Below are 27,950 nucleotides of genomic sequence, written 5' to 3'. Positions count from 1 at the left end.
ATTGCTTTTTTTGTTTTCCTTTTTCTTCCACTCCCCACTCCCCCACACCCCCCCCCCCAAAAACAAAAAAACAAAAAAACAAACCCAAACCAAAAACCACCATGATATGAATCAAGCTTTGTGTTTAACTATGTTTGCTGTTAAGGTAGTAGAAAGTATGTGATTTATACAGAGGGCTGTAGTCATAGTAGGTTTACAGCTTCCTATGATCCAGCCTCCTCTCCAGCCCAGTTCTGTAGTGCACCACTGCAAGCCACTGTAAATGCCTTAACGGGGGAGAAGGACGTTCGTGCAGCTCTGTGTTACAGCAAACAAAAATACTCCTTTTTATAGTTCAGTTTGAAAGTAGTTGCCTAGGGACAAATATATTGAGGGGTGGCATTGTGAAGCCTAAGATAAGCCATTTTCAGAATCCTAAAACAACCTACAGCTCTTCTGTTTAATATTCTTTGTAGCAAATATAAGTCACTTCCATAAGCCCTGTAATCAAATAAAAATGTGTTCCCTCCTTTAACCCTTAAGGATATGTTCTTCTCTTGGTGTTCAGGGATTCCCCACACATCGAGAGGAGAATAGACCCCTTCATTTTTAGTTGCACAAACACCATATGGCATGCATCTGGATCTCAGAAGATAACAATTTAAGATCTTCAAGACAGCTAAAGCATGCAAATAAATTAATGCACTTATTAATGGAGTTGCAGTGAGCTGCTCACCAGAGACAGAAACTCTAGTGAACAAACCTCTGTTTGACTCACTAGAAAAGCCTGTGAACTCTTACACTTCTGTTTATTGCTGTTTAATGATTCTTTTGATGGAATGGGATATATATCTGAGGTCTTTTAACATACCTTTGCAAAGAAGAAAACTTCTCAGCATATACCATGGATACTCTTATCTATACCCTGTGAAACCAGAAACAAAATACTTTCTTCCTGTTGAATTTCTAGATAGAAGTCATTTGTTACCATCATCTACAATAAACCATCATATATTATTATGTACCATGTGTTGAAACTGTATTTAGATGAAGTGACTTCATTTGTAAATGAAGACTCTTAAAGTAATGTATAATAAATTAAGCTCTAAGGTAACATAGGACATTAAGGTGACTTTTTCATTTTAAGAAGTGACACTGTTCCTGATTTCTTCTTTCACAAGAGAAACTCCTGTCCAGTTAGGTGCCAACACAGCAGCAGTGCTAGTTCGCAGTCACACTGGAGGAAGAACTGAGAAACTTTCAGCCAGCAGGGAGGTCTGCTGTAGCTGGGGTTAAGGTGCTCAGGCAGGTTTCTGAGAGGCAGAGCTAGGCTGCTGCTGCCTGCGCACACTGGAACCAATTTCAGTGTCTGTCAGTCCTAAATCTGCCACAAGTACTGCTGTCTCTTTTATAGATGTTGGCATGAAATAAACAGTGTTGGGGAAGAGCGGAGTACAGTGCCTAGACTATAGTCTGGTATGTCAAAATAATTATAATAAATAAAAGCCATATAAGCATTCAGGGTAAGGTGAACTTTTTCCCTCTCCCCCACAAAATACGTCATTCTCATGAATTTGGTTTCCAGGGCCAGTATTTCTGCATAAATCAATGTCTAAAAGCAGCATAGGATGTAAAAAATAGTACCTGTCCAGTGTCCTGAAACGTTCTGTGTGTATCTTTAAACTAGCCTCCAACCAAAGCTGCCATCTATAGAATAATTTATCAAATTGTTTTAAGACTTTTATTGTAATCTGGTGTCAAATATGTACATAACATACTCTAAATCATAGATATATAAATACATTGATACAATAAGACAGATTTAAATCTTTCTAAAGTATTGTTTTAATTCTGTATTGATTACCTGAGTGCTGACCTCTGTATGAGTAGAATGTGTCCTAGCTTGTTTGCAGTAGAAGTGTCTTTTTTTTTTTTTCCTGTAAAATCTTCTGTCTCTTAACTTGTCTTCACTGTAGTAACTGGATTTTCATTATCCAATTCCACCTTCTAGCTTTCATTAAGAATGAACTGCAGTTTAGGTTTCCTGTGTAATATGGGACTTTGGATTATAAATGAATTGTAGCCAGAAGCACTTGCTCCTTGTTGAAGAGCAGTTTCCCAAAGGTATTTCTTTACCGCCTTTTTGACAAGAGGTTCATTCACAGAGCTAACAGCACCACCAAGCCACACTTGAGCTTTATTTCTTTCACTAGTTTGGGGTAATGCAGGATGGGGCCTTTGGTGTGTATATTCATCTAGTGTAGGTCTTCAAAGGGACAGTGTAAAATTGGCACCATGAAATTTTGTATGAAGGCTGCCTCATCCACTTTCATATCCAACTTTGTTGCATCTACAATTGGTTTGGGAAACTGCCGTTGTCACAGGGCAGCCGATAGCTAACCTGACATACTTTTACCTTATGTGTTACCATCAGTAATAAACGTGAAGCAGGGCAAATTATTGCTTTAATTGTACCTGTGTGAGTACATCAGAGCACCAGGGAGTTTGAGTGGCTGCTACCAACACCAGTGTTTAACCTGTGGGATCTATTCTCCCTGCTAGTGCAGGAAAAAGCTCACACTTGAATACCCCCTGTGTCAGTAAGGATTTTTTTGTTCTTGTTAAATGCAAGGCAGGCAAATTCAGAGTCACCGAAAGACCAAGTCCTACATTATCTTTCTATATGCCTCCCTCCCAGAATAATACTGATTTAGAAATACAAAAAAAATCCAGTAATATAATCTGCATAAACTGAATTTCTCAAAACCTACTAAGGTATCACCATGCAACTCCAACACGCCAAGTCGAGGATATACCCTGGAGTTGCATTCACTGATTCAGTATTATTGACGTAAACCCCGCTGCGCAAGTACATTGCAAGTAGCAAGTAGCACAGCTAACAGCACAAGGATGCTCTTCCCTCTGCAAAGAACTACTCAGCTGTGAGGTTAGAAAAATTCTGAACTGCTCATCCATGGGGACAGATGAACACCACAGGGTAGGAAAACCAAAGCTTTACCTCCCACAAACGGGTCTGCATTTCATGCACTCACCCTCCTCCCCTCCCACGTCCTCAGAGAAGATGTGCGCCTTCTAACTTCCCAGCAAAAGCCACCAAGGAGTTAATACTCCAAAAGCCCTCTTTCTTTTGTGGGGAAGAGAGGACCTGCTGCTCAAGTGTTCCTCCCAAGCTCAGACGCACTTCAGGTATCCTTTAGACTCACCATCAGCAGCACTGCTTTGGGAGGCTTTAATCTAGCGTCCCCATCCCCTATATAGCACTGGTCAAGCACTTGCATCCTTGCCCTTGCGCAATGCAGCCAGGCCTTCTGGCCCTTGCCTTTCTCTGGCCATAAATAATAGACCAGGGGCTGTTACTCTCAAAACTGCATGTAAGTCTAAGTTGAGGAAAAGTAAGGCTCTTCCAAGCCCAGAGTAGGGCGACCATGCTCCCCTTCCAACCTCTAGCCTGGCTACAGCTGCTCTCTTAAGTCTGCACACCCAGCCCCTGGCACCAACAGCGACCAGCACAAATGCTGTGCTGGGAAGCTTCCCCAGGCCTGATGGGATTTGTGAGAAAGTGGTAGGTCCTCTGCCAGACAGGTCCTCTGCATGGCCGGCCGGCTGCTCACTGGCACGCCACGCTGGGAGGGAGAAGCTGGAGCAGCTCCTCAGCTCACTCCCACAGAAAGCTCAGGAGCCTGGCAAGTAATTACTGAAAAAAACCCCAAACTTAGAATTAATGCACATGTGACTGCAGCTAGCGAAGATTTTCTCACCCGTAGTCCTATTTGTTTGATAGGCTTCCCTGTCTCCCAGCTGGTCACACGTGAAATGCACCCTTGAAATTAGTATTTAGGTTGTCCGCTGACCCAAAAGCCAGTGTACAAGCTGCAACAGATGGCAAGGGGCGGAATTACCTAGGTCAGGGGTCCTCAAACTACGGCCCGTGGGCTGGATACGGCCCCGCAGGGTCCTCAATCCGGCCCCCGGTATTTACAGAACCCCCCGCCGGGGGTTGGGGGGGGAACCCAGCAGCCGCAGATGGCTGCCTGCCACTGCATCCGCGCGCCGGCCCCCTAGTTAAACAGTTTGAGGACCCCTGCTCTAGGTAAACATTTTGCCATCTGAAAAAAACCCCGTATTTTTGGAATGACTGTATTTTAACGTCTAAAAATGTAGAGAAAAGTCCAAGTGCACGGGCCAAACTCACCTCACGTGCCGATGGGTGGTTAGATTAAAATGAAGGTGGTTTGATACCTACATCCTCCAAGGAGCCTGTCATTGCCTTGGGCTCAGAGGTTGGGCTAATCTGAACTTCCTTGTGCTGGCGGGGCCTGTCTGACAATGTGTGTGTTGTATCCATGCAGTACCTTGTCTGTTAGCTGGTAAGCTCTTCTACGTTCACTGTAACCACTGCCACAAGCTCAGAAAGGATGCCACTGCTGTGGAAGCCGGGGTGTATTTCAGTTTACCTTTTTACTAATTTCCTTATAATCAGATTGCATAAATATTTTGTTGTGATTTAAAAAAAAAAAGAAAAAAAGTCTGGGAAAAGTACAAACCGAAGTGAACACACTGGCTAATCAGGTTTGTTTTAGATGAAAAATGCACATTGATCTCAGTGAACAAAATGAAAAACTAACTTTCTTAAAAAAAAAAACCCACCAAAAATTTATGCCTTAGATGGAAGCAGCAAATCATTGCTCAGTCTCCTCTCATCCTAGCAAAATGACAAAGGGTACTATTCATGTCACAAAATTGACCAATTGAAAAAATCAGCAAAACCCCCCGCGTCCCCCCTTCAAAAAAAACGTTAATTTTGAAAAGCAAAATTCACCATACCAGTGCTGGGGAGTAAAATTCATAGTTATTTTAAGTTTTCTTTTCAGTTTCATTTTTTCCATCTTTTTGCCATTACCCACATTCCTTAATTTCTTTTTTTCATGTGTAAAATGAACTAGCAACCCCCGCAACCTTTTTTTTTTTTGAAAGAACTTTAGAGTCTCAGTAATGTTTTCACCATCAAATCATGAAAAACCCTTTTGTTATTTCTCTTCTTTAACACATAACATGTTCCTCCTTTGACCCTCATTTTCCCTTTTTTTCTCTCTCCTCCCTCTCCCTCCCACTCGTCTGTCCCCCTCGTCCACTGATCTAATCCTGCCCTTTTGTGGTTGCTGTCCTCCCTCCCTTCATCCCTTCCTCCTCCTCCTCCTCCTCCTCCCGGCCCCACCACCCTGGCTGGACCCTCCCAACCTGTTTGTTCCTCTTCCTCTCTTCGTTTGCAGCTTAGAGATGGCTAAAGTCAGCACCCAGACCGCTTCCGTCACGACCCCTGTTGACCTCAACATGAACCTCTCTCAGTCTGCCACCCCTACCTCCACCCCCACCTCCATGGCCGTGCTGGCGGCCGCCTCCGCCGTTACCGTCAGTACCCCCCCCTCCCCTACCAACTCTGCCAACCACCCACTATGCCGTTCCTGTCTCCAGTCTGCTTGGCATGAAAACTGTCCCACTCCTGGCACTAAATGCCGCGGCCGCCGCGGGGGCCACGGGGAGTTTGTCCGCTTACACTGCCAAAATTCCTTCGACGAGCGGGGTTAAGAAATCTGACCGCCAGAAGTTTGCTCCATATTGAAGGGATGAGACACAATGCAAGCTTTGCCAGCTCTACCAAGAGTCTGTGGTAGATCCTAGTTACCAAGGAAACAATACGGCATCTTTTATTTTCTGTTAAATTGCTAGTGTTAACTGTTGCCGACTCAAGTCGTCTTCCGCTCTCCATAACGACTAACACCCGGGCACCACCTACCAACTAGTTCCAACAGTGGGCAGGCGCCGGCCTGGGGCCTTCGCCCCACCAGTGCCATCCCTCCGCCAGGGCCGGCCCTCCAGCAGCCCCGCAGGGTTGCCCCCACCCCAGCAAGGAGACACCTGGAGAGGAAGAAAAACATAAACAAGGCAAAATTTTGACAGCTGGTTACTCCAGCAGTGCTGCCTGGCATATAAATATACTTAAATCCATTTGAAGGGATCCCTCCAACTACAGAACATTTTTCTATGGCAAACTGGCACCTCTGATGAATTTCTATATGGCTAGAACCTGCAAATCTGCCGCTTCTGATGATTGTTAGTGCCCCTGAAATCCCACGTAACGTGCTGGCCCCCTTGGTCATTCTGCTGCTCTCAATAGGCCTGAAGACTCCTGTCTTCCCTGCCCCAACACCTGCCTGCAAGCAGGATATAGGGGCTACAAAATACCAGAACCTCAGGTACTTCTGCGTACAACAAATGAAGCTTTCTGGTCTGACCAGCTAAATTATAATTATTGGAAGACAACAATAAAAAAATATCAGGCACCTGTGCCTTTGCACTTCATTCTTTTAAAGGGTGCAACAATTTTCCTCTGGTTTGGAAAAACATGATTTTAAGAACGCCACTTTAGGGAGGGAGAGTAGGCTTCACCTTTTACACTCGACATTTTACTCTCATATATACTGACAAAGTACTTACTTCTGTAAGTACTTAGTAGTAGGTACAAATCAGACATGTACAGTCTCTACTCTGGTACGCCCTCCCACATATACTTTGTTCAGCCAAAATGAACATTCTTTGTTAGGTTTCTGTATAAAGTACATCCCTATGTAACTCACTGCTAATCATGCATTCAAAGGTTGCTAGCTGAACAGATAGCATCCCTTTAACAAGAACTTAACAATGTTCAGATTAACTAAAACCAGAAATCTAGTTGCAGCCAAACCAAAGACAGCTGGGTGATGTAATGGCTGGTTGCTAGCTGTTGGAACTAGTTTTTAACTGCATTTTCTGTTTGTCCATCCGCCTTCTTTTTAATTTCTGTTGCATAACTCAGTAATGCAATATTTTCCTCACCACTTCCAAATCCAGAATCCCATTAGCCCGCCATGCTCATCCACTTTGCACTCCTTGGACACAAAGCTTTAACAATTGAACTGTATTCAGTGCATTTTAATATAAACTAAAAACACAATGCAAATGCAATACTTTTTAAAACATGGTATTTCAAAGTGTGTTATTATTATTGTATAGGGCTAAGTACTATCTCAGTATTTTGTGTCATTTCTGTATTCTGTGGGCTTTTCCTCACCTTAGTACCTTTGCACTAAGTTTTGTCACTGTAACCATTTGTAGAACTGCCATTGTTACAGTTTGCACTTATCCAGAAGGGGGTTTTGGTTGGTTTTGTTGGGTTTTTTTTTTTTTGGTTGGTTTGTTTTGGGCTTTTTTTTTGTTTGTTTGTTTGTTTGTATATAATGAAGGAAAAACTGGAAATAATGCAAGGTACCTCAGCTATTTTAAAGCTCTAGAAAACTGCTGTAAAATTGTTCTGGACTATTGTAACTGTTTCAATAACTGACACTTTAAAAAAAAACAAACCACCAATCTCTGTGTGAGAAAACTTGCCTGCATTGAAATGCTGTTCTATGCTGGTTGTACTCAAGTGTTATTTTTTTAATAGTGAGAAGATTTTTTTTTTCTTTTTTTTTTCTCTTTGCCTTTTTTTTTTTTTTTCTTTTCCTCATTTTTGTTCCTACATTTTAGGCTGTCTTCAGAAGTTACTGGCCTGGGGGCTCTGTAATGTATCTCATCATGCCCTAGTGCATTAGCCACCAGACAGGACTTTTCCAAAGCCCCATGAGACAATGCTTTCTATGGACTAATCTACAGAGGAGTTTCTGCCATTTCTAACTTTCTTATTATTCTGAGACATCAAAAGAAAATACTTCCTTTACTCTTTAAGCAACTGTGCTTCCTAACTCTTGTGTTGCTTTCATTACTGTTCCAGTTTTAACACTGTTGTGGCTCATAACATAAAGCAAAGAAAACTTATTTTTGGGGGTTAATTTTCATTGATGTTCATGCTTTGGCTAATCTGTATAAAAGCATGGGCCGTTAGTGTTCTAAACCACTGTATTCAGCTAGAGACTTGACAGTAAATTAAATGAGACGTTTTTATAAATAAATTTTTTTCCTGATTTAAAAAAAAGACGTGGTAGCTTTGTGCATACAACTGTTGTGTTGTTTAAACTTTGTTCTTTGTAACCAAGTTGCTAATTTGTCATTTGAGAAACACTATTTTATGGATTGTCAAACTAAGATCATAGACAAACTGCTTGTTTTCATTAACAATTAAAGGTTTCATATTATCATGTTTAAGGTCCCAGTGCTCATTGGGAAAGAGTGTAACAACTGTGCAATACTAGCAACGTTAGAAAGTACATTAACCCATTGTCAGGGATGATAAGTCTTTTCAGGATTAGATAAAGCCAGACTGTGTAATTAGTAGAATAAGCATTTCTGTAAAACCTTGTTCATTTTTTAACAAAGTTGCTCTTGGAGAACTTCTTGCACTGCATAGAAAAGAGAACATGGCTTCTTGCTCAAAGAAGCCACTGGTTTGTATCTCTCTTGTTTTCCCATACTGACTGTAAGATCAGACACTGGGGAAAGAAAAGCAAGAACAAAAGAACAAACTTGGGTACCAAGTACATTACTGCTCAGACCCTTCCTATTCTCCCATTCCCAGCAGCACCGTTCAGAGAGGCTTCTAGACAGCATCTTTCACCCCTCCAGGAAACTAGCCCAGCTGGGAGGATGATGACAATTTGCATTAAAAAGGGTGAATGGAGAGCTGGCCCAGAGAAGTGTTTCATCCTGCCCTGACACTCTGCTTGAGCCATTCAGCTCCTCCTTTCCATCTGCCAAAGTTATCTCTTCACACAAAAGTGAAAGAAAGGGGCTGGCCCTGAGGTGTTGCTGCATACAGCGCTTCTGGCTGTGCTCTGGCCCCCTCTCCTCGTAGGGCATTGGCAATACTTTTCATGTTTATTGCTTTATCCTCATGAGAAAGCATGAGGTTTTGGCAGTGCAAGCGAGTAGCATCTTTAACGACGTGAAACTAATTCTACAACCTCCATCCCTACTCTGCTAAGGTCTATACTTGTCTCCGGGTATTTAGCTTGGGTTCCCAGTTCCCCTTACTGCTCTGGCCAAGTACTCACGGGGCATATCGATATTTTTTTTCCATTGACTCTAGGGTACAGCGAGCTCCTGTGTGTCTGGGTCATGAGACTGAGCCTGGAACTATGATATGACCAAGACGTGGCAATCTGTAGAAGTCAACAGCTTCTTCAATACAGATGCAGCCACACAACTCTTGACAATAAAGGCTGCCAAGGAAGATGACAGAATGCATCACTGCATCCCAGCACTCAGGAAGCTTTACCCAATGTTGAATTAGCTATTCCAACCATTAGGTTAGAAGAACTATAGTCTGTAGTACTAACCTTGACAAAATTCTTTGTTATTATTACTTAGAATACATTTATATGACTTAAAATACATTTTAACTTCTGAGTCTTTAAAGGAGAGCTGAAGCTGCTTTCACAGCAGAGACCTGCATACTCTTTCATTTCCTAAATGCAGACTCTAAATTTCCTCAACAGCAAAAGCGATTTCTTTGGCTAGTGTAAATGAAAAAACAACAGCAACAACAATGCCAACAAAAAACGAACATTATTGCAGCTCAGCAGTAAGTAGGTCAAGGCTTTGCTCTCCTAGTAAAGCTGCTAGGCAAAGGGCAGCAGCAGCTCTGTCACATAAGAGCATCTTTCACATTAACAATTCCCATATGCCTTGCAGAATTGGCTAGAAAAGACTAGGATTTAACGAAACTAGTGCAGGGGCACATCTGTGTATGGAATGAGGAGAGATAAAATAAAGACACATGGACAAAGGAAGGAAAAACCGAAGTCTCTTGTGAGAGGGCTTTTGCAAAAAATACAGGCAGGAATGCGGTAAAATCTAGGCTGAAGACTCATTTTAATTTAATTATTTTAGTTGGAAAATATTTCTGAATGAGAAGAAAAAGTTCCTGGATACTTTTAATATACAAAATGGGCAAACAAAATACAAGAAGGTACATCTGGAGGGAGAAAAAAGAAAAGTAAAAAATAATGTTATCCAAGATAGAAAACTAAACCACCCATGCCCAAAGATAGCTAAGAGAAAGCATGCACTTGATATGAAAAGGTCACTGCCCACACAACTGTGAGTTTCCAAATGAAAAATAACAGAAGTTCTGCAGCTTTCACATCATGAAATCGGTATCAGAGTTCTGGCAAACATCTCAAATTCAAGCAGCTCTGTTGTGTTTCTCAAATGAAACAAACAGAAAGTACGAATGCTGGCTGGAATATTCAACCAGAAGGAAAACCAACAGAGGTATTCAACCACATAACCTAGTCCATTGCTATTAGCAATGTGTTTTCTGTTCTCAGACACAGCCAGAAGGCATCTATGGGCCCCGAACTGTGTGTTTGTGCCAGTCAAGGCTCCTAGGAAGCTAACAGCATAAACCTCACTGGTTCCATGAATGTAGGCACCTGGCAAGTGCCTCGGCCTCACCAGGCTGCATGGGCAGGGAGTTTCTCTTGAGATTTCACAAGACAGTCTTAAAGCATGCGCCGAACCTTCCCCACCCAAACTCGCAGAAACAGAAGCATGCCTAGTTTTTGCATTTTTAAGTATCAAAGAGTATTGAAAACAAGAGTGCTTGTCTGAGATGGGAAAGATACCAAAATCCAGTTTCTTCCAGAGCCTCAGTCTCAGCTGAATGTATTTCAGCACTATTTATGTACTCGGAACAGGACCTTCCCCTTCTTGGGCAAGTGCCATGATTATTGAACAAGAAAGTCACATATGCATACTAATTCAATCATTTTACAGTGGCACAGCTTCTACAGGAAAGACTGAAATTTTTAGGCTGCTCAACTAGATCACTGGAACTGCATGTTCAAAGGGGACAGCATAGAGAGGAGGGATTTGAACAAAGATCTCTTATATCCTCTGTAACTGCTGTAATCACCAATTATGCAAGGTATTAGTCCCTCTGCTATGTTTTTGGAGGAAAGACCTGGTTTAGACGTCTGCATAAGGAAATTGCTTGCATTTCTTCCCACAGCTAACAGGCCAGGATAGTTCTACGTGAAGTGATGAACCTTCATTTGAAGATCAAATGAAGGCAGATACTGAGAAACTGCTTCACACCAGAAAATTTCAGTGTCTTGTTCTGAGCAACACTTTCTAGGGAAACAAGTACATACTGCCCTTCTTGCTACTGAAGTGTACCTCCTGCTTGTTTCCAGGAAGGAATGCAGTAATGTTGATTAACTCAGTTTCTGCATCAATGCATGTGTCCTGTCACTCTCCAACTGGCATGTGTCTCAAGACAGTAGCTGAAATGAAAGAGAAGTGTCAAATTCACCTGATGGTACCTAACAATCGGAAATTCTGAAACATTATATACTCACAATGTAGCTTCTAGTGACACCTATAGCATGATTCCTCTTGGCTGTATGTCCAATTCCTAGTGCAAACTTTCCTGACTATAAGAAAAAAAAAAAGTCTTTATAAGTGCTGAAAATACTCCAGTATTAGAACAGTCCTCATTAGAACTATTTCTAGCTCAGTGTCTTTTAAGATGATGAAATGCAGAGAATCACAGTGGCATGCAATCAGCAAAATTTTTCTCTCCTCAAACTGAATTTATTGGCAAGGGGCCTGACCAAAGCTAATATTAATGTTCTTTTTAATTGATATTTGTAATTCTGAAGCAAAATTTTAAGTTTATATGCTTTAGTGGAGGAATGACAAACAATCATGTTAGCAAATCAGAACAATGTTTTGTTTGTTGTTGCTATTTTGGTTTGGTTGTTTCTGCGCAATCACTTTTGGGCTCCTCTGTACCAAATACAGCCCTTTTTCCATATCTACTTCTAAGTCATGACCGCAGCAGCTTATTTCTTCCATGGTAGGAGAGAAGTTAGCACACAGATTATCGTCTGTGATTGACTGCACTTGCCAGAGAACAGCTAGCTACCAACAACAGGCAGCTGCAGTTTGCTGCTCCCTGCAGAGCTGCTAGTTAAAACTCCATTGCAAACATGCACGCACACACACATTTTGGTCCTGGAAGTCACCAGTTTCACAACCACTGAGCTGCAGAATCACAACAGTTTTTTGGTGGCAGGAGATCCACAGTTCTTAAATTTGGGCAAAACTCAATTATTCTATCAATAAATAAGGATTACAAATGCTAAGTTTTCCCCCTAAATTCTGATTGTGTTTTCTGGAAACCCTGGAGATCAGAGAATTACAATATTCTTCTCAATTCCACTGTGCCAGAGATTAAAATTTTGGTTTTAATAATGGCTATGGACAGAGCTAGTTATTAGGACTACTTTCATCTTTATTGTTTAAAAACAGAATTCCAGAAAATTGAGAAGTTAGAAATTAAGGAATTACAAATTTTTAAAAACAATTATTTCCTCTAGTTAATCTTCTAGCTGAATACCTCATCAGAAACCCATAAAATTGTTTTCTAAAACTGACCACAGATTTAAATATGAATTAATTATGCCTATGTTTTTAAGACACATTTACCTTGATAAATTAGCTTCACCATTCAGTAAAGTTGGGATAATTCCCTCTTCCCCTTTACAGCCATGCTACAACCACTGCTAAAAAGCAGGATGATTTCTTGACTTCTTGACACAACAGCACATGCACGTCAATGTAATGTATGAGACAAATAGCAAAGTCACTCCTATCTCTTCACAAAGCTCTCTAAAAGCTTTGTTTCGGATGCTGAAGAAACATACAGTTGCACACAATAAGCTGTATAAAACTTGTATACAACACTATTTGTGCATCTGTGAGGTTCCTCCAAAGAAAAAAGCACCAACTCCTAACCAACCAAGAGGGACCAATGCTGGCAGTTACTTCCTCAGCAATACATACACACATTGGCTTGTCCACCATCTTTACTCTCTCAACGGAAGTCATGGAAGGATAATGAATAGCGTGATGAGTGATCTGGTGTTTACTCTTGCCATCTATTCCTACTAATTAAAACAATGGGCTGCACTGGTTTTGGATTTGAATGAAGAAGCTCCCTGCACTGTAGCTAAACTCACTGCCTTTAGCTTCTAACCACGAGGTATCTCTAAAGAGGGAAAGTGAATGAAAACAGCTAAACTGTTTTAACGCTCAGTTCCTTTCCTATTTATCAGCAGCTGAAACCGTGATTTGCAGACTGATGTGCAAAGTGAAACTAAAGTTACAGATATATGCACAAAATGGAAGTGTAAGTTATAAACTCAGGAGGTTAATATTTTTATATTGTAAAAACACGTATGTCCATGACTATCAGTAAAATCTCAGTTTAACCACCTGTTTCTCTGACATTGAAGCCCAATGCAGAGAGTGGTTCTAAAGTTCAGTTTTAACAAGCTAGTATGTGTTGGTGAGTGAGTTTGGTGAAAAGCAAAGATAAGCAGAACTATTAGAAATTTAGCTTAGTTCTTCTCAGAGTGAATTTGGGAGGACTGTCTTTTGGTTTGTTTTTTTTTTAAAAAAAACAAACCCCAAAAAACAGTCCATCTGTTAATATTGTACCACACTCTCAGCTGAAAGTTCTCTTGATAGCGATAAATGCATCTAGAGCTCTTTAACTACAGCATGACAGGTACCTTATACATTAATATTCAAATGTTTCATGCTATAGGAAGACATTTCCAGGTTTGGCCCAATTAAATTTTCTCCAACTTACCAAAACTTTAATTATTTGTTTCAATACTCTCTGAACATTTCTGTATTTCAACACTCTCTGAACGTTGCTATCTCAACAACAATACTAATGCATCTAAGACTGCAGTGTTATGTCAAACATTTTAGCAATAACAGCTACTTACATTCATGGTTATTGAATCAACCAAAACACCAACGGCTGTAAACCAGCATATGTGAGCAGGAATAAATGGATGCACCAAACTGCTTGAATTTTGACAGCTTTATAAATATAAAGAGCTGAATCCAAGGATCATGGAAAAATCAAACCACACACTTTTCCTATTTTTTCAGAAGTCCTCAGCAAATTTGAAATGTTTTAAGATTGGCAAAAGTAAAAAAATACACTCTGCCTGGGGGAGGGGGAGGAAAAGACACTTACCAAAGCTCAAGGTAGTTCTGCTTTCTATGTCCTAGCCTTGTCAAGTCCATCAGTTCTTGATTTTACTTCATCTGTGTTTATCAGAACAGAAATCAATTTTAGATGCTCTGTGCCTAAGATATCTTAAGAAAATTTCTAGTATTTACAGCTAGAGAAATGATTTTACCTCATCAGTTTCCAGTGCAGTACCTCCCTCTCTAGCATTCTGTCACCCTTTAATGTAGCTAGGCAAATATGTAAACATTGTGTTTTCATCCCTCTGGTTCAAGAAAAGTGAGGTATGCTACACTATGGCTGCGCTAAACAAAACAAAATACTATGAAGAAAAATACTTAGAACTGCCTATGGCACATCACAGTGTATATACACTGTGGAGAAGCTGTAGCTCAACGTTTCTGAGCTTGGTCCTTACACAGAGAAACTGTAACAGATCCTGAAAAAAAAGGTACATATTTTATTGGGAGCTGGGGCAACAGATGGAAGAGCACTTAGAAATTTTAAGATAACATATATGTGTAATATTTTCCTTTCCCTAACCCCCCCAATCTCAGAAAACTCTATAAGCTATCACTTTTGCAAGTAATTTACTTCTATATACAATAACCCAAGTCTCAAAATGACCAGATAAGATATATCTAATCTTCCAAAACCTTAGAGATTCTTCAGTTACTTATTAATTCTATTAAAATACCTCTGGTAGGAAACAAATAATTTTAATAGGAAAGATGCATTCAATATTGTAAAACATTTGAAATATACAGTTTTTACAGCAAGTAATACACCACTGTAGATCTATAAAGATTTTTTTTAATACACTTGGCTCTTTACCACCACATGATCCTCTTTAAATAAATATTTAACAAAAGCATTTCACTTCTAACAATGGAAGTAACATCACGGGAAGATATTATCAACCATGATGCAGAAATGCTACAACAAAGCCCCTTTCACCCGCCAGTCTTGAGACAGCAAATCCTGCAATTCTTCTTCGTCTTCGCTACCAATAGCTTCATCCTCTTTCTCTTGTGTTGCTCTTAATCTCATGGCTTCCTTTAACTTCTCCTTCATCAGATCCTGGCGGTTACGCAAAAGCTCAACACGGCGATAACATTCACTGTTGAAAAGTAAACCACCTATTAACACTTGTGGCCTTTCCACATTAACTATAATTTCTACAGTGCTGGATTTTGCTTCTCCGACTTTGGATGAAGCAAGCTCCACAGTTTCCCATCAATTAAAAAATAAGCTTTCAATACGCTAGCGTACTTTCTCTGTGTTAATCAAGTGGAAACAGACCAGTGCAGAGAGGTGTCGTCAGTTCTCTTAACAATGAGATCTAATTCAAACATTTAACAACTGCAATACCACCACAAATAATTTTTAAAAAAACACACTGAATCAATATCCACTTCTACACTGGAAGAGATGCCATTCTTTGCTCCACTTACGGTTTTCATAAAAAGATGAGCTATCAATCAGCTATCAATTTGATAACTTAGTGGTGGCATCTCTGAAAATCGAAAATCAGCACAAGTGTTCAGATTCTTTATGTGCTTACTGTGTGCTGTTACAAAACATTTTAAGTGAACACAATCCACAAGTTTCCGTTTTCCATTTACTTAACAAGTTCTGTCCTTGAAATATGTTTTATAACAATTATTCTAGCCATTTTAACAGGGTATTTTGTTGAAAATGCTAAGTAATATCAGCCTGATTTGAATATATCTTTCCTTCCTTCATTCCTATTTGCTAGGAAAAGTCAACAAGGAAAAACTATTATCTAGATCCTATTTCCCCTTGTGTTTCTGCAATAGGATTACTTACAGGCAGTCACAGCTGAGTATTTGAAGGCTAAGGAAAACATGAATGTTACTGAAATTAATTTGATTTTGAATTTAATTTGAAGTAGCCTGCACTTAAATACACTCAGAGGACAAAGCTACAAAAGGAGTATTTAACAATTTGGAACTTTTCTTCTGGGGAAAAATAATTGTGGTAACAAACTTGAAATTCTCTACAAATTTCTGAATTTGGTTCTATGTTCTACAGCATCCTAAGCTACTGGGGAAAATGAACGCTCAAAGACAGCCGGGCTTAGCTCAAGCCCTCTCCAAAATCACATGAGCACTGTTAAAAGACATTCCTGTACCACCAAAGCTCAGTTTGAATCCAATGCTGTTGTTACTATATGCTAATTATCTGTAGCACATAAATCTGTCCAGATGGTTTAAGTGTTCCTTTAATTTTTAGTGTCTCCTTTTTGTTGCAAGGTTCATTAAAATCAGAATTCATTTTTTTCTTTTCAGTCACTACCATTGCTATAATCACTGTTAATCAAATGTTAAGCTACATAAAGATGGTGATAATCTGTTCCACTAAGCTGTATTTCAGGTTACTTAAGAGTTTAAACTAATGCTTATCCAACCGCTACAGCTACTATTTCAACAAAATGAACAAAAAAGCCCCAGTTCATGCAATGAAGTGCAACATTCAAGAAAACCTTTAAGTACACTTTTATTAGAAACAAGGAGAGTTAGTCACAGAACAGGAAATTTTCAGTCCAGCAAATCAGTGGTGAAAACACAAATCTTGTTATTAAAATTTTAATTGCAGTACAGAATATCAGACTTTGTTTTTTAGAAGTGTTCACATAAATTCTATATCAATCAGAATTCACAGAGAAATACAAAGGAAGACATTTGAGAGAGGGAATAGGGACAGTTTGTTAAAAGAATTTGCCTACTATTGCTTTACTTTGCCCATGCCTGCTTGCTGTACTTTCAGTGATTCCAGTGCATCCTCTCTTTGCAAATAATTACGTAACTTTGCACCAGAATTCATGCATTTATTAGGTATCACTCTGTAATTTGAAGGAGTCTGTCCTTCAAATATTTAGTGATTAATGACAGGTAACATCACAGAAGAGTAACATTAAAAATGTTTTTAGCACTCTAGTCAAGTGACACATTACTGCTGGAGAACAGAAAGTTGGAGGAAAAATTGATCTACTTACATCTGCTCATCAATTTCTCCAATCTGACGATCTAGTCGTCCCTCCTCATCATCTTCTGCCACTATCGCTTCTGAAATCTAAACCAGAAAAGCACTAAGAAAATTCACCTTCATCCTCAATTCCACTGTTGTTCCTTTTTGATCTCTGTGTCTTTCCTTCCTCCCCTCTACCTCCAGTCAATGTCAGTCTCCTATACGTATACTCTCACCTTCACAAAAGACTCTGGAGGCAAATACAGAAAAAATCTGATCTGGTTTAATTTGAAGTAGAAATGTTTTTTCTTAAAACTAAAAGCAGTTTGGCTGCTTTGGGGTTAACCTTTCAAATTTTTCAATATACTACTATTTGAAACTAAGCATAAACAAACTACGTGCATCCAAAGTCTGAGGTTGAAATAGGACTATACCCCAATGCCTGGAACTTAACTACACATGCTTATTGAAAGTATTGGTTAAATATTCCCACTAGATCCCGAAGTGTTTCTAATCTGTTATTTTTTTCAGCATATACTTTCTCAAATCTGAATGTCTGGGAGATGCTATGCAATCAATGGTCCACGCATAACTGAGAAGATTCCTTCTAAGCTGAAGAATTATCTGAATGGCTAATGCTAGCAAAATGTATCCACCACCGCTTTTGTATGAACATTCGCTCTGTTTATAGTGCTGACCGCTTTAAAATGAGCAACAATAAATTTTTTTGCACCACTTTTCTTAGCAGCTGACATATAAGCAATTATTTACAATTAAAATTTAAAAACTAGCAAATACTCTAAAGGAAGATTGAGAACACCAGGTATCTTTAGTGACAGTTTGATATTATACAAAAGGGCAGATAAAAACCTGTTTCGGGAAGACTTTCCATGCAATGCTAAACAGTAAAAAATGGAAGTACACAAAAATTGTGACCAACTTCTGTGTCACATGCACAAAATCTTTTGTCACTTTCCCAAATTTTGGGGTTCCTTTCCAGAACATGTAAATTAATCATAAAACCCAGGTTACCTATACTTTATATGAGTGGTAGTTCGTTCTGTGTTTTTCAAAGTTGAATATGAATATATCTCATCTGATGAGCCCACAATTATGTCCTCTTTGGATACAGGACACTGATCTGAGATATATGCTATCTTATTTAAATACAATTTAACTAATGTAACTAGATATATATCGATGACTGGATCCTGACCAAAAGCTTTTTCAACTTAATTTCCCTTAAGTGGAAAACAGAAGGAAGCCTTTGCTCATTTATAAAGTGCATTTAACCACAAACTGCATTGCAACAAACAGCTGAGAAATGCAGATTTCAGTCATTCTGCTGCAGAGCTGCATGAAACTGTTGTTTTCCTTACTGTGTATAGTATTTAGAATCAATAAAAATAGATTCCATTACTTACTGTGTTGACCTGTCGCATTGCCTTTTGAAATTCATCCCATTCTTTGTCCATCTGATCCTTTGGAGCATCAACTTTTCGCACCTAAGGAACATGAAAAAACAAGCTTATTAAAAGTTTATGTCTAGTAACTCTTTGGGGCACTGTAAGACACCTGAGAAATCGGACAAATTACGCTGTGTTCTCAGAAAAGTCAGGTCAGCATGCTTCAGTTTAGCTAATGTATATGAATAAGAGAGTGCAGCTGCACAATGATTTTGGTGGAAAAATCTGACTCTAATCCTGGATTAAAACAACATCCTTGACTGCAGCATTAAAGAATAATTGACTAAGAATGGATGGTGTGGAATGTTTGGAGTAACAGAAGTGACTAAGTCTGTTAATTTGATGGTCTGCAATTTCACTATGTCAGGTGATAACCTTTAAATTCTTCTGTAAACTGCCTGTTCAATCATATATAGTAGCCATCTCACAAGCCAAAAAGCAGTGGATTATTTGCCTTTGGCATAACATAAAATATCAAATGATATTTGTCGCTAGTATGACTAGTGTTAAGACAGTCTGACTATATTTCAGATCTAGTCTAATTTTGTTGGCTAACAGAAGAAATAGTACAGCTACATACCAATTTTTAACAACATGCAAAGCTTATTCTTCTGTGGTAGGTGGCATTAATTACTAAGAGAAGACTGAAAAAGTAGTAGCTGTAAGAATTCACTTAAGATCTACAACTAAGGTAATCAAAACTCTGTTAAAAACAAGCAAATAAACAAGATAATCTACCTGTGTGACCAAAACTTCCACAATTCAAGACTGGAAGATGTGGTACATAACATGTGTTAGATGACAGATTATGCCTGGCTCTGGACTGGGTGGAAACTAAGCAGTTTCAACAGAGTAATTCATGACACCATTTTTTTGCATTAGTTTTGTTTTTTCTTTATTTGTTCCTCTCTTTTGGTAACACATCAGTCATCATGATGGTAAAGACAACAGTTTGGTACATTTTATTCCTGAATGATTATACAAAATCCAGTAGTATGAATTAAGTTTGTAGAATAAATTAGAAGCTTCCAAGCAAACTACATACTGGGAAGTAATAGTCATCATTTCATTTTCTGTTCTGTGATTATTTCTATCATATGTGTATGTACTGTGTTATTACGCATTGTGGTTGTCTTTTGTAATTCATAATTATTTGTATTTCTTACAATAAATTTAAACACTAAAGATATTATTTTTCCTTGAAATATTTATCTAATCCAGAATTTATATGCTTTACAAATTACTAATGTAAAGAATTAATGTTTTTCACACCCACAATATCCCTTCCAAAGGCTCACTGTTAATTCTGAAAATAATTATTTTGTGTATGAGTCCAGCAAAGAATCACTGCAGTCATCTCAGTATAAGCAATGTCACGAATATTTTCCTTCCCCTGCATATTAGCTAAATTTAGAAAGGGCTGATTAAAAAGAAAGAGCACCTGCAAGCAATTCAAGGAAGAGCTTGTTGGAAAATGTATCCACTTGTAGATTTTAGTAGCCAAGGCGATGACCAGAACAAAAAATCACTAACCCATGTTCTCAGAGATATAAGCAGATTCTCCTTTGTCTGCTAGGCAATCCTGCTTTGTACAAGCTTCCGAGCTCATGGTGAAACTAATTATTTGAAAAATTTAACACTCCAGTTAGTCATATGCAAAAGAAAAAGTGTGGCTTTTTCAGCTACATATTTCAATGTTCAGAATGTCACTATTCAAAACTATTCACATATGCCAGCACGTGGGCATGAGTGGTGCCTAAAGAACCTTGCCAGAGCAAGAGATACCAAAAGCTTGTAATTGGGACAGTGGGACTAACAGAATATAAAGCAGCATTATTTGGAAGGTGTTCAAATCAGAATTCATGGCTCAGCCTCACAATCCAATTTAAATACACCAGCAGCCTTCTACAGTGTGAACAATATGGAAAATACTCCAGGAAAATAGAAAAGACTTTGAGCCTACAACACTATTATTTCAATAAACAGAGCAGGAAAGCCATCAAATCTGTGGGAAATTTTACAAAACAAACAAACAAAAAAGCCCCAACAGCAACAAAAAGGGTTTCTAATTCAAATATCAGTATTTATTTTGGTCATCATTTGCTACTGTGCAAGTAGTATGAATGATTCTGATCCAAACGTCAAGATTTTTAGTTGTGTTTTTTTGAGATGCATGTTGAATGCATGCATTTCTTTTCCGAGCACCAAAAAAATCCACAGTGGTAGAAGACAAGAGGGCTGAAGACCAAGTTCAGTGTTGTAATATGCCAGTACTAGAGATTACAGTGTATGCCACAATCTAGCTATTTTCACTCTTAACAGGATGTATAGCATCAGTCACATAGAACACTTTTCAACAGGATCTTTCAAAGGACATTACAGAACTATTGTTACATCCTTAATTCCAAAGCAGAACTGGATACACAAATTAGGTGAAATGCTTTTCCTGGGGTGACTCAAAAGAAATAAAAGTAACAGGTGGACTGTTCAAATCTCAGTCCAGCATTTCAATCAACAAATAACACTTCTTCAGTCTTCTTTAAGAGCCACAAAGGAACCACAATCAAAAGTATCTTCCGAGAGTTTAACAAGCTTTTCCCACCCACCCCCATCCCTTTTTGTATTTTCTAATTAATACAGAATGAACGGTTCAAAGCTGTGACAAGGCAGGTTTAGACTGGACATTCGGAAGCATTTCTGTACCAAGAGGGTGGTCAAACACTGGACCAGGCTTCCTAGAGAGGAGGTTTATGCCCCATGCCTGTCGGTGTTTAAGAGGCATTTGGACAACGCCCATTAACAACATGCTTTAACTTTTGGTCAGCCCTGAACTAGTCAGGCAGCGGGACTAGATGATCGCTATAGGTCCCTTCCAACTGAAACAGCCTATTCTATTCTAAATAGTTCATTTTCTTACATTCTGATATGACTAATTACCTGGAAAAGCATCCCTACTCCTCAGAAAGCATTACAACTGGCAGAAATAAATCCAGAAGCACAAAAAGATCATATGACTTACTTTTGCATCCACTTCAGGATCATCAAAGAAACCTTCTGGCAAAGCTTCAGCCGTGTTTTCTTTCCTGAAATGATTGACTACTATTATCCCAAGTTAACACTTTACAACCTGCTTTATTGTAGAGTTAAAAATAGTCGAGAATAAAATCCATAATCTTGTAGAAAAGGACCCAGAAACAGAGCCAGTTCTTTATGCCCCGAGTATTACCTACAACCATCAAAACTTTCTTCTTCAGCATGGTCTTTCCTAACTTAAAAGAAACTACACAGACAGGTCTAAATCTCACTGTCACAACAGGAGCTTAGGTTTCTTAAACTATTCTTTCCAGTGCACTGAGTACCCAAACATTTTAACAGCACAGTCTGTACTTTTGAAAACCTAAACCACTGTCTAAAAAGTGCTCAAGTGAAGTGAACCATTACTATAGAACAAGCAAATGGTTTTCTTTAAACTGTTAAAGCAGAGGTTGCCATTAAGCTTCCAAAGTATCTTGTGTTAAAATTTCCAAATAGAGATGTCTGACACTGTATGGCATTGCTCCATCTCTTATCCTACCCCTATTGTATGAAACACCTGTCTGAAATAATGCTAGATGCTACACACACACAAACTATGCAGAATACAAGTTGACAACATGACATATTTCTAAGTGATCACTGTCTGTATTTCCTGGAAGAGTAATGTTTATTTACAATTCCCAAATCCATCAGTATTTGATTTGACTGCTTACCTTTCCACTATCTTCTCCTGTATCTCTGCTTTCTGTATGGATCCTGAATGGGAAACTATAGGAGCGGCTGTAGTTTTGCTGTCAAAGAAGTCTGTAAGAAAGGACAGAAGCCTATGAACAGAAAGAACAACTGTTCAAGCTTCTTCATAAAATTCTGACTAGACAGGAATTTCAAATAACACCTTATAGAATCAAGGGAAGAACAGCCAGACATTATTTCACATGACAACCTCAAACAATTAGAACATAAATCAGCAAGCATGCCAAGAAAACACCACGCAGTAACAAGCCATCAAAGAACCTCCTTTCTCTGCTTCCAACGTTACACACCCTAACCAGCTAACAGCAATAATTAGAAAAACACATGAAAACCACTCCATCATCACAACACAGCTTCTCCTTACTGAATCACTATTTCAGTCAGCGTTACCTGCAGGCAGAGAATTAGCTACTACTTCTTGATTTGGAGGTGTAATTTCAGCGTTATGCGTAGCAGAAGATTTGTCTGATTGATCTTGTTCTTCCTCTTCATCATCATCATCATCATCATAATTTCCTGACAATAAACTGGGACCTGGATCCTTTGAAAGCTTTTCATTTGCACTATCCTGCTCCATTTCATCAAAAAAATCTGCTGGTAGCCTAGTAAAGAACACACAACATAACTATTTCAAACTTCACATAGATCAGCTACAGTCTACCATACGAAGCCTATTCAATCTGTGAGCAATATGATTTTTTGGATAGTGTGCAACACCCTAAACCACACAGCTACCGATGTAACCACTCTCTGAAGGCAGCACATACTTGCTGCTTTCATTTGAAGTTTCCCAGAAACGCTCAGGTTAATTCTGAGAACACACTTCAGTTCCATTTCTGTATCTAAATACTGAATATCAGAAACATTAATAAAAATATCCCATAACAAAGCACATTGGGAGGAATAGCAGCTTAGGTAATTCTATGTCCGCAAAGTCATTTGCATCAGTATACCTACTGTGAACACATTAAATACAAAATTCATAGTTCAACGGCCACACTAATGTCATGTAAACCTTGATAACCTTCATGTATAACACAACTACTTGTTTTGGATACCTACTACTGCTCATAACTGCAGCTTAGAAGAGACACACAGGCTCAGCAATGAGAAAACCCAGATTTGCTTAGAATAGCTGCAGGCCTCCAAGCCAAACATTTTTCCAGGTTATATTTTAAAATAATCATACTGATCAGTTTAATAATGAACAAACAAACCTCTCAACTGTTAATTTTGTGCACATACTCAGAAGTTTTACAAGGTAACAACACATAGTATCTGTGCAAGACAGTAACACTTTATCCTGTGAAGAACTGTACAGGAAACCTGCAGGCCTCATGTGATACCTAACAACCACATAAAGATGTCCAAATCCCTTCAGAAATCTTTAGTGGCAGTAAGATGTTTAACCCAATCTCTTGAAGTCATTTATATTTGCGAGAGTTCAACTGCATGATATGCATTTACAGGAATTTTCAGTAACAAAAAAAAATCTTTATAAAGATATGTTGATGACATTTTTTGGTGGTTTTTGTGAGCATCATTCAAATGTACAATTCAATATACATTCTAAATTTGTCTTAATTTCAAACTACCATCTCTTCTGCAGTATGCTAGCATTAGACTGCATGCCACAAGCTAGTTATTTTCACTCTAAGAAACTGTGTAATGCCACCACGTATTAATCCTTAAAGGTCTGATAGCGACAGTAAAAGAATTCCTGTTTTGTCAGAAACACTATAGTTAATACCAGATTTTCTCATCTGCACTGAGGAAGATGCTGCCATGTTCAGGAACACACACATTAGAAAATTAACAGGGATCTGCTAATCCTGATCTAAACCTTTACCCTTGGCTAGGAAGGAGGAACAAGGAAGAATAGGGTGAGAATGCAGCAGCTGGTACATAATAAGAAACTCTCATGTAGTAAGACCTACTTACCCAGATGTAGATGTATGTGGCTTTTCATCTGTACCTGTATAAAACCAAGAGTCACTTCTTACAATCGGTGCTTTTAAAAGAAATATCCCTCAGACAGACTCCTACTATAGCAGCAAGTTCACAAATGCACACCCAGATAGATAAGATTTCATATATTTACACGATTAGTAGCATCAAGGGAAAAAAAATAACTATCTTTCCTGTAGCATGAACTTTCATACCTGGTTTGAAGTAAACCAGTAGCTTGATCCCACTGAAAAGGAGTAACACCACTTCTGGGCAACCGCTTCTGCTGTTTAATTTACAATCTTTCTGGTTGTTTGGACCACGCCCACAGCCCCATGACCTAACTTAACCCAATAACCCAGATGAAAACTAGGTAAGCTACCAAAAATGCAGGTTTTTCTTGACCTGTGAACTCACAGAGAAAGAGCAAGGCAGACTTTTTCCCTTTTCAGTAGCAACAGGCTGATACTAACTCAAGTCTTACGCATCCACACTCACTTCCATGAGAAAAAAACAAACCAAAAACATTCAAGATGTAAAGTGGCTAGATTCTGGCAAGTGCTTGGTAAGTATTTTTCTCTCCTTACCTTTTATTCTCTTTAACTCTGTGTTGTCTGTATCAACAGTTTTTCTCTTGACAGGATGAGATGATGTGCTAGCAGCAGAACCAGTTGCTGTCTGCTTTGTACCTTTTAATTCCGCAACTCTCTGTAGGGAAGTACAAAATCCAGCAAACTGTCCTAGCAGGAACTTCTGGATTGCAGCTTAAAATACAGTGCTTTTAGAACAGTTTCTTAAAGCAAGTCAATATCTTTCTACAACAAGAGCACTGAAATAGACATCACGGATACCAAAACAAAGACCAATGTTCCTGTCAACCTCTTCTTGAATGACGTGACATGGGGGCAGAGGAATTGACACTTGCACAAGGGAGGCTATATGAGTGAGAAAGGAGACTAAGATCAGCGACACTTACAGCAGTAAGACACTGTAGGAAGGATCAGGAAAACTGGACCTATCCTAAGATCCTGGAATATTAAGCATCTTAAAACACAGCTGTAGTATTAAAGACATTAAAGTCACTGTGCCTTGCAACAACCATCTACTCAGTATGCAGCAATGAACTAGGAACCCCTCAGTTCTTTTGGTCTTTTCCTCATTACTTGTCTCTCAGTTTCCACTAAGAAGCGGCAGCAGAATTTAAAGGGATAAAAAAAATCTGATTTAAGGTTGCAAACAAGTTACAAGCTCCCTGAAATTGCTTCACAAATTCTTTATTTTTACTGCTAATTTATAAAGAAAAAGTAACACATTTTCTTAACCACGTGTAAGCTGCCACTTGATAACATACAGGTGAAAAAGCAATCCCAAGGAGGGTTTACAAGTCGGGGTCGCAGACAAGTGACAGTTGAAAGTTGTCGCTAACGTGGAAATAGCTTTACTTCAGAGCACGCCCCTTAGACACGGACCGTTCTCTCAAGTGCTGCCCTTTCAACGGGTACACAGGTTTCAAGAAGAAAAGGCAGCTCCGACATTCAGGCTAGTTCTGACACGACTCTCTCCTGACAGATGCTCAGCGGTTACCTGTCAGCGCGCACCCCGCAAAGCGGGTGCCCTGGAGCCGCCCCGCTCCCCCCCGACCCCCCCCAGCGCCGAGCCGCCCGCGCCGCCCGGGCGGGAAGCCCCCGGCCGCTCACCTCACGGTGCTGCTTGCCCAGGGCGTGGGTCTGCCACAGCAGCTCGCTCTTGACGGGCGCGTTGCACAGCGTGCAGCTCAGGTGCCCCAGGCTGTTGTACGTACCGGCCGCCGTTAAGGGAAGCAGGGCGCTGCGGCACGGACCCCCGCCCGCCCCCCACCGCCCCGCAACGGCCACCCCCTCCCACCCGCCGGGCCGGGCCGGGCCGGGCCGGGCCAGCGCCCGCGCCCGAGGAGAGGGCTAGAGCGCCCAGTGCCGAGGATATTTGGCGAAGGGCGAGTCGATCCGCTTCTTTCCCGCGTTCTGCCGCTGCTTCTCCCGCATGAGGCGCCGCAGCTCCTCCTGCCGCACCTGCTTCCGCCCCGCGCCCACCCCGGCCGCCGCCATCTTCCCCCGGCGAGCAGAGCGGCGGGGCGGGGCCGGGACCCGAGTGACGCTGCGGCCCCGCCCCGCGACGTACACCGGATGGGCGGGGCTCCTGGTGGGCGGAGCTTCGGCTGGGGGCGCGGGAAGCGGAGCCCGGCCCGCCCGCCCCCCCCCCCCCCCCCAGCCCCCGGGGGAGGCGCAGGAGCAAAAGTAAGGTGATGGCAGCAGAGAAGCGGAAAAAAACCTTGGGCTTGATCAGGGTCTTCAGTAGTTAAAGCCTCTGGAGCACCGTCGGAACTAGCCAGGCATGGTACTGCAGCTGCGGGCCGCGTCTCTGAATAAATGCCCTTAAAAGTGCCGCAAAAGCCACCCCCCAAAATAAGTAAAAAATAAACAAGAAACCCAGTACACCCCGTACGTCCCAACCGGGAAAAGTGCTTCTAAAAAACAAAAACAGAAACGGCTTTTCTTGAAGCTTCAGCTCACGGCCAGTCAGGGTGACACCGCAGGCGCCACCCCCCCCCTCCCGCCCTGGCGGTCCCCCCGCTGGAACAGCCCGCACCGCACCCGCACCGCGGCCACGGACAGCAGGGAACGCTCCGCATTTTATTTTTGCTTTTTCATTTATGATAGTACAATAATATAACTAAAAAAAACCCTCCAGCCCCAAGTTCCACGGTGTTAAAACTCCACTCCAAACGACGAGTGCCCATTACAAGTCAAAGAAGCGTTACTCCAGGTTTACAGGGACACTGCCTTCAGGAGGACCCGGTCACAGGCGACACGGCTACAACCAGGCGTGTTTTCCGCTGTTCCCAGAAAGCAAGCTGTCCCGCGGCTCCAGGCCCCGCGGCTCCCTGAACGGCGGATTTAGTTCGTCTCCCACCAGCCTGCAGGAGCTGCGGGAGCAAACGGGGCAAGGAAGCGTCTAATTCCACTTCCACGTTCGTCAAATGGCCAGAAGGCAAAGCAGAGGTGGGGGGGGGTGGGGGTGGGTGTAAACGCAGCCAGAGCAACACAGCAGCTGGAGGAAAACGATGGGGTAAGTGCAGCCATGAGCGCCTTTGACATGAGCAGGGCAAGCGGCTGGGGTGAGGAAATGATTCAGTCGCAAAGTATCACAGTACATCTAGAATACAGCATCAGTGAGAATGCAGATCTCAATCTTAAGCTGTATTAACGTTTACAAATACTGGATAATATGTTAAATCTCTTCTTCCTTCCCCTTTCTCCCACAGCTGTGGTCTGCTGCAATTTCGAAAAGCACAGGAGTTTGCTTTTACTGAAATTTAAGGCTATCATGAAAAAATGAAGTGTAGGACCCCCCTTTCCAAACCAAGTATAAAAGTCAATCAACTCCAGGTCTTAGATAACTCTAAACACAACCATCCATTTTCCAAAGTGAATCAACACATTTTTGTATTTGGAAGACAGAAAATTTTATATTCCAAAAGCTTGTTTTCAATATACAGACTTATGTCCTAGAAACCAAATAATCCGATACCGTGAGTTACCACCATAAGGTAACTTCAGCTGAGGACACCCACCCTTTGCTGAATCCAGATGTGCTGGTGGGCGAGGTTCATCATCATTCTCTTTGCCTCAAAGTACCTGATTATCAAAAGATCTGCTGTGGAACATAGGAAAGTTAATCCACCTGGCTTTGAG

The 27,950-nt window shown here is 40.5% G+C and overlaps 2 protein-coding genes across 9 annotated transcripts in view; one reads left to right on the top strand and one right to left on the bottom strand.

Annotated features, from left to right (window-relative positions):
• LOC101913690 (poly(rC)-binding protein 3-like) overlaps positions 1-19,675 on the top strand; it is a 67,671-nt gene extending 47,996 nt beyond the window's left edge. For 3 of the 8 annotated variants that reach the window (XM_055798632.1, XM_055798631.1, XM_055798630.1), the window contains one exon: positions 17,549-19,675. In XM_055798632.1, the coding sequence (XP_055654607.1) occupies positions 17,549-17,613 (65 nt within the window). In that variant the 3' untranslated portion in view covers positions 17,614-19,675. The other 5 variants (XM_027794453.2, XM_027794452.2, XM_027794449.2 and 2 more) reach the window with 3 other exon arrangements.
• ZNF830 (zinc finger protein 830) lies at positions 14,730-26,342 on the bottom strand. Its single transcript, XM_055798633.1, has 10 exons — positions 26,182-26,342; positions 25,917-26,016; positions 24,807-24,927; positions 24,214-24,247; positions 22,663-22,874; positions 22,233-22,323; positions 21,503-21,566; positions 18,442-18,522; positions 17,046-17,122; positions 14,730-15,146 (listed from the first exon to the last, which is right to left on the bottom strand). Exons 1-10 carry the CDS (start codon positions 26,301-26,303, stop codon positions 14,963-14,965), a joined length of 1,086 nt encoding a protein of 361 aa, XP_055654608.1. The 5' UTR covers positions 26,304-26,342; the 3' UTR covers positions 14,730-14,962.
• Between the last annotated feature and the right edge of the window lie 1,608 nt (positions 26,343-27,950).

The sequence above is a fragment of the Falco peregrinus genome, chromosome 3, assembly GCF_023634155.1.
Source record: "Falco peregrinus isolate bFalPer1 chromosome 3, bFalPer1.pri, whole genome shotgun sequence".
Taxonomy (NCBI): domain Eukaryota; kingdom Metazoa; phylum Chordata; class Aves; order Falconiformes; family Falconidae; genus Falco; species Falco peregrinus.
This window is presented reverse-complemented; position numbering and strand designations above follow the sequence as displayed.

Excerpts from the sequence above, each read along its gene's own strand:
- ZNF830 (XM_055798633.1), bottom strand. The coding sequence starts at position 26,303 with ATGGCGGCGGCCGGGGTGGGCGCGGGGCGGAAGCAGGTGCGGCAGGAG. Across the intron at positions 21,567-22,232 it reads CAGGAGAAGATAGTGGAAAG|GAAAGAAAACACGGCTGAAG; the intron begins GTAAGCAGTCAA and ends CAATCATTTCAG. Across the intron at positions 17,123-18,441 it reads CAATGCGACAGGTCAACACA|ATTTCAGAAGCGATAGTGGC; the intron begins GTAAGTAATGGA and ends TTTCTGGTTTAG.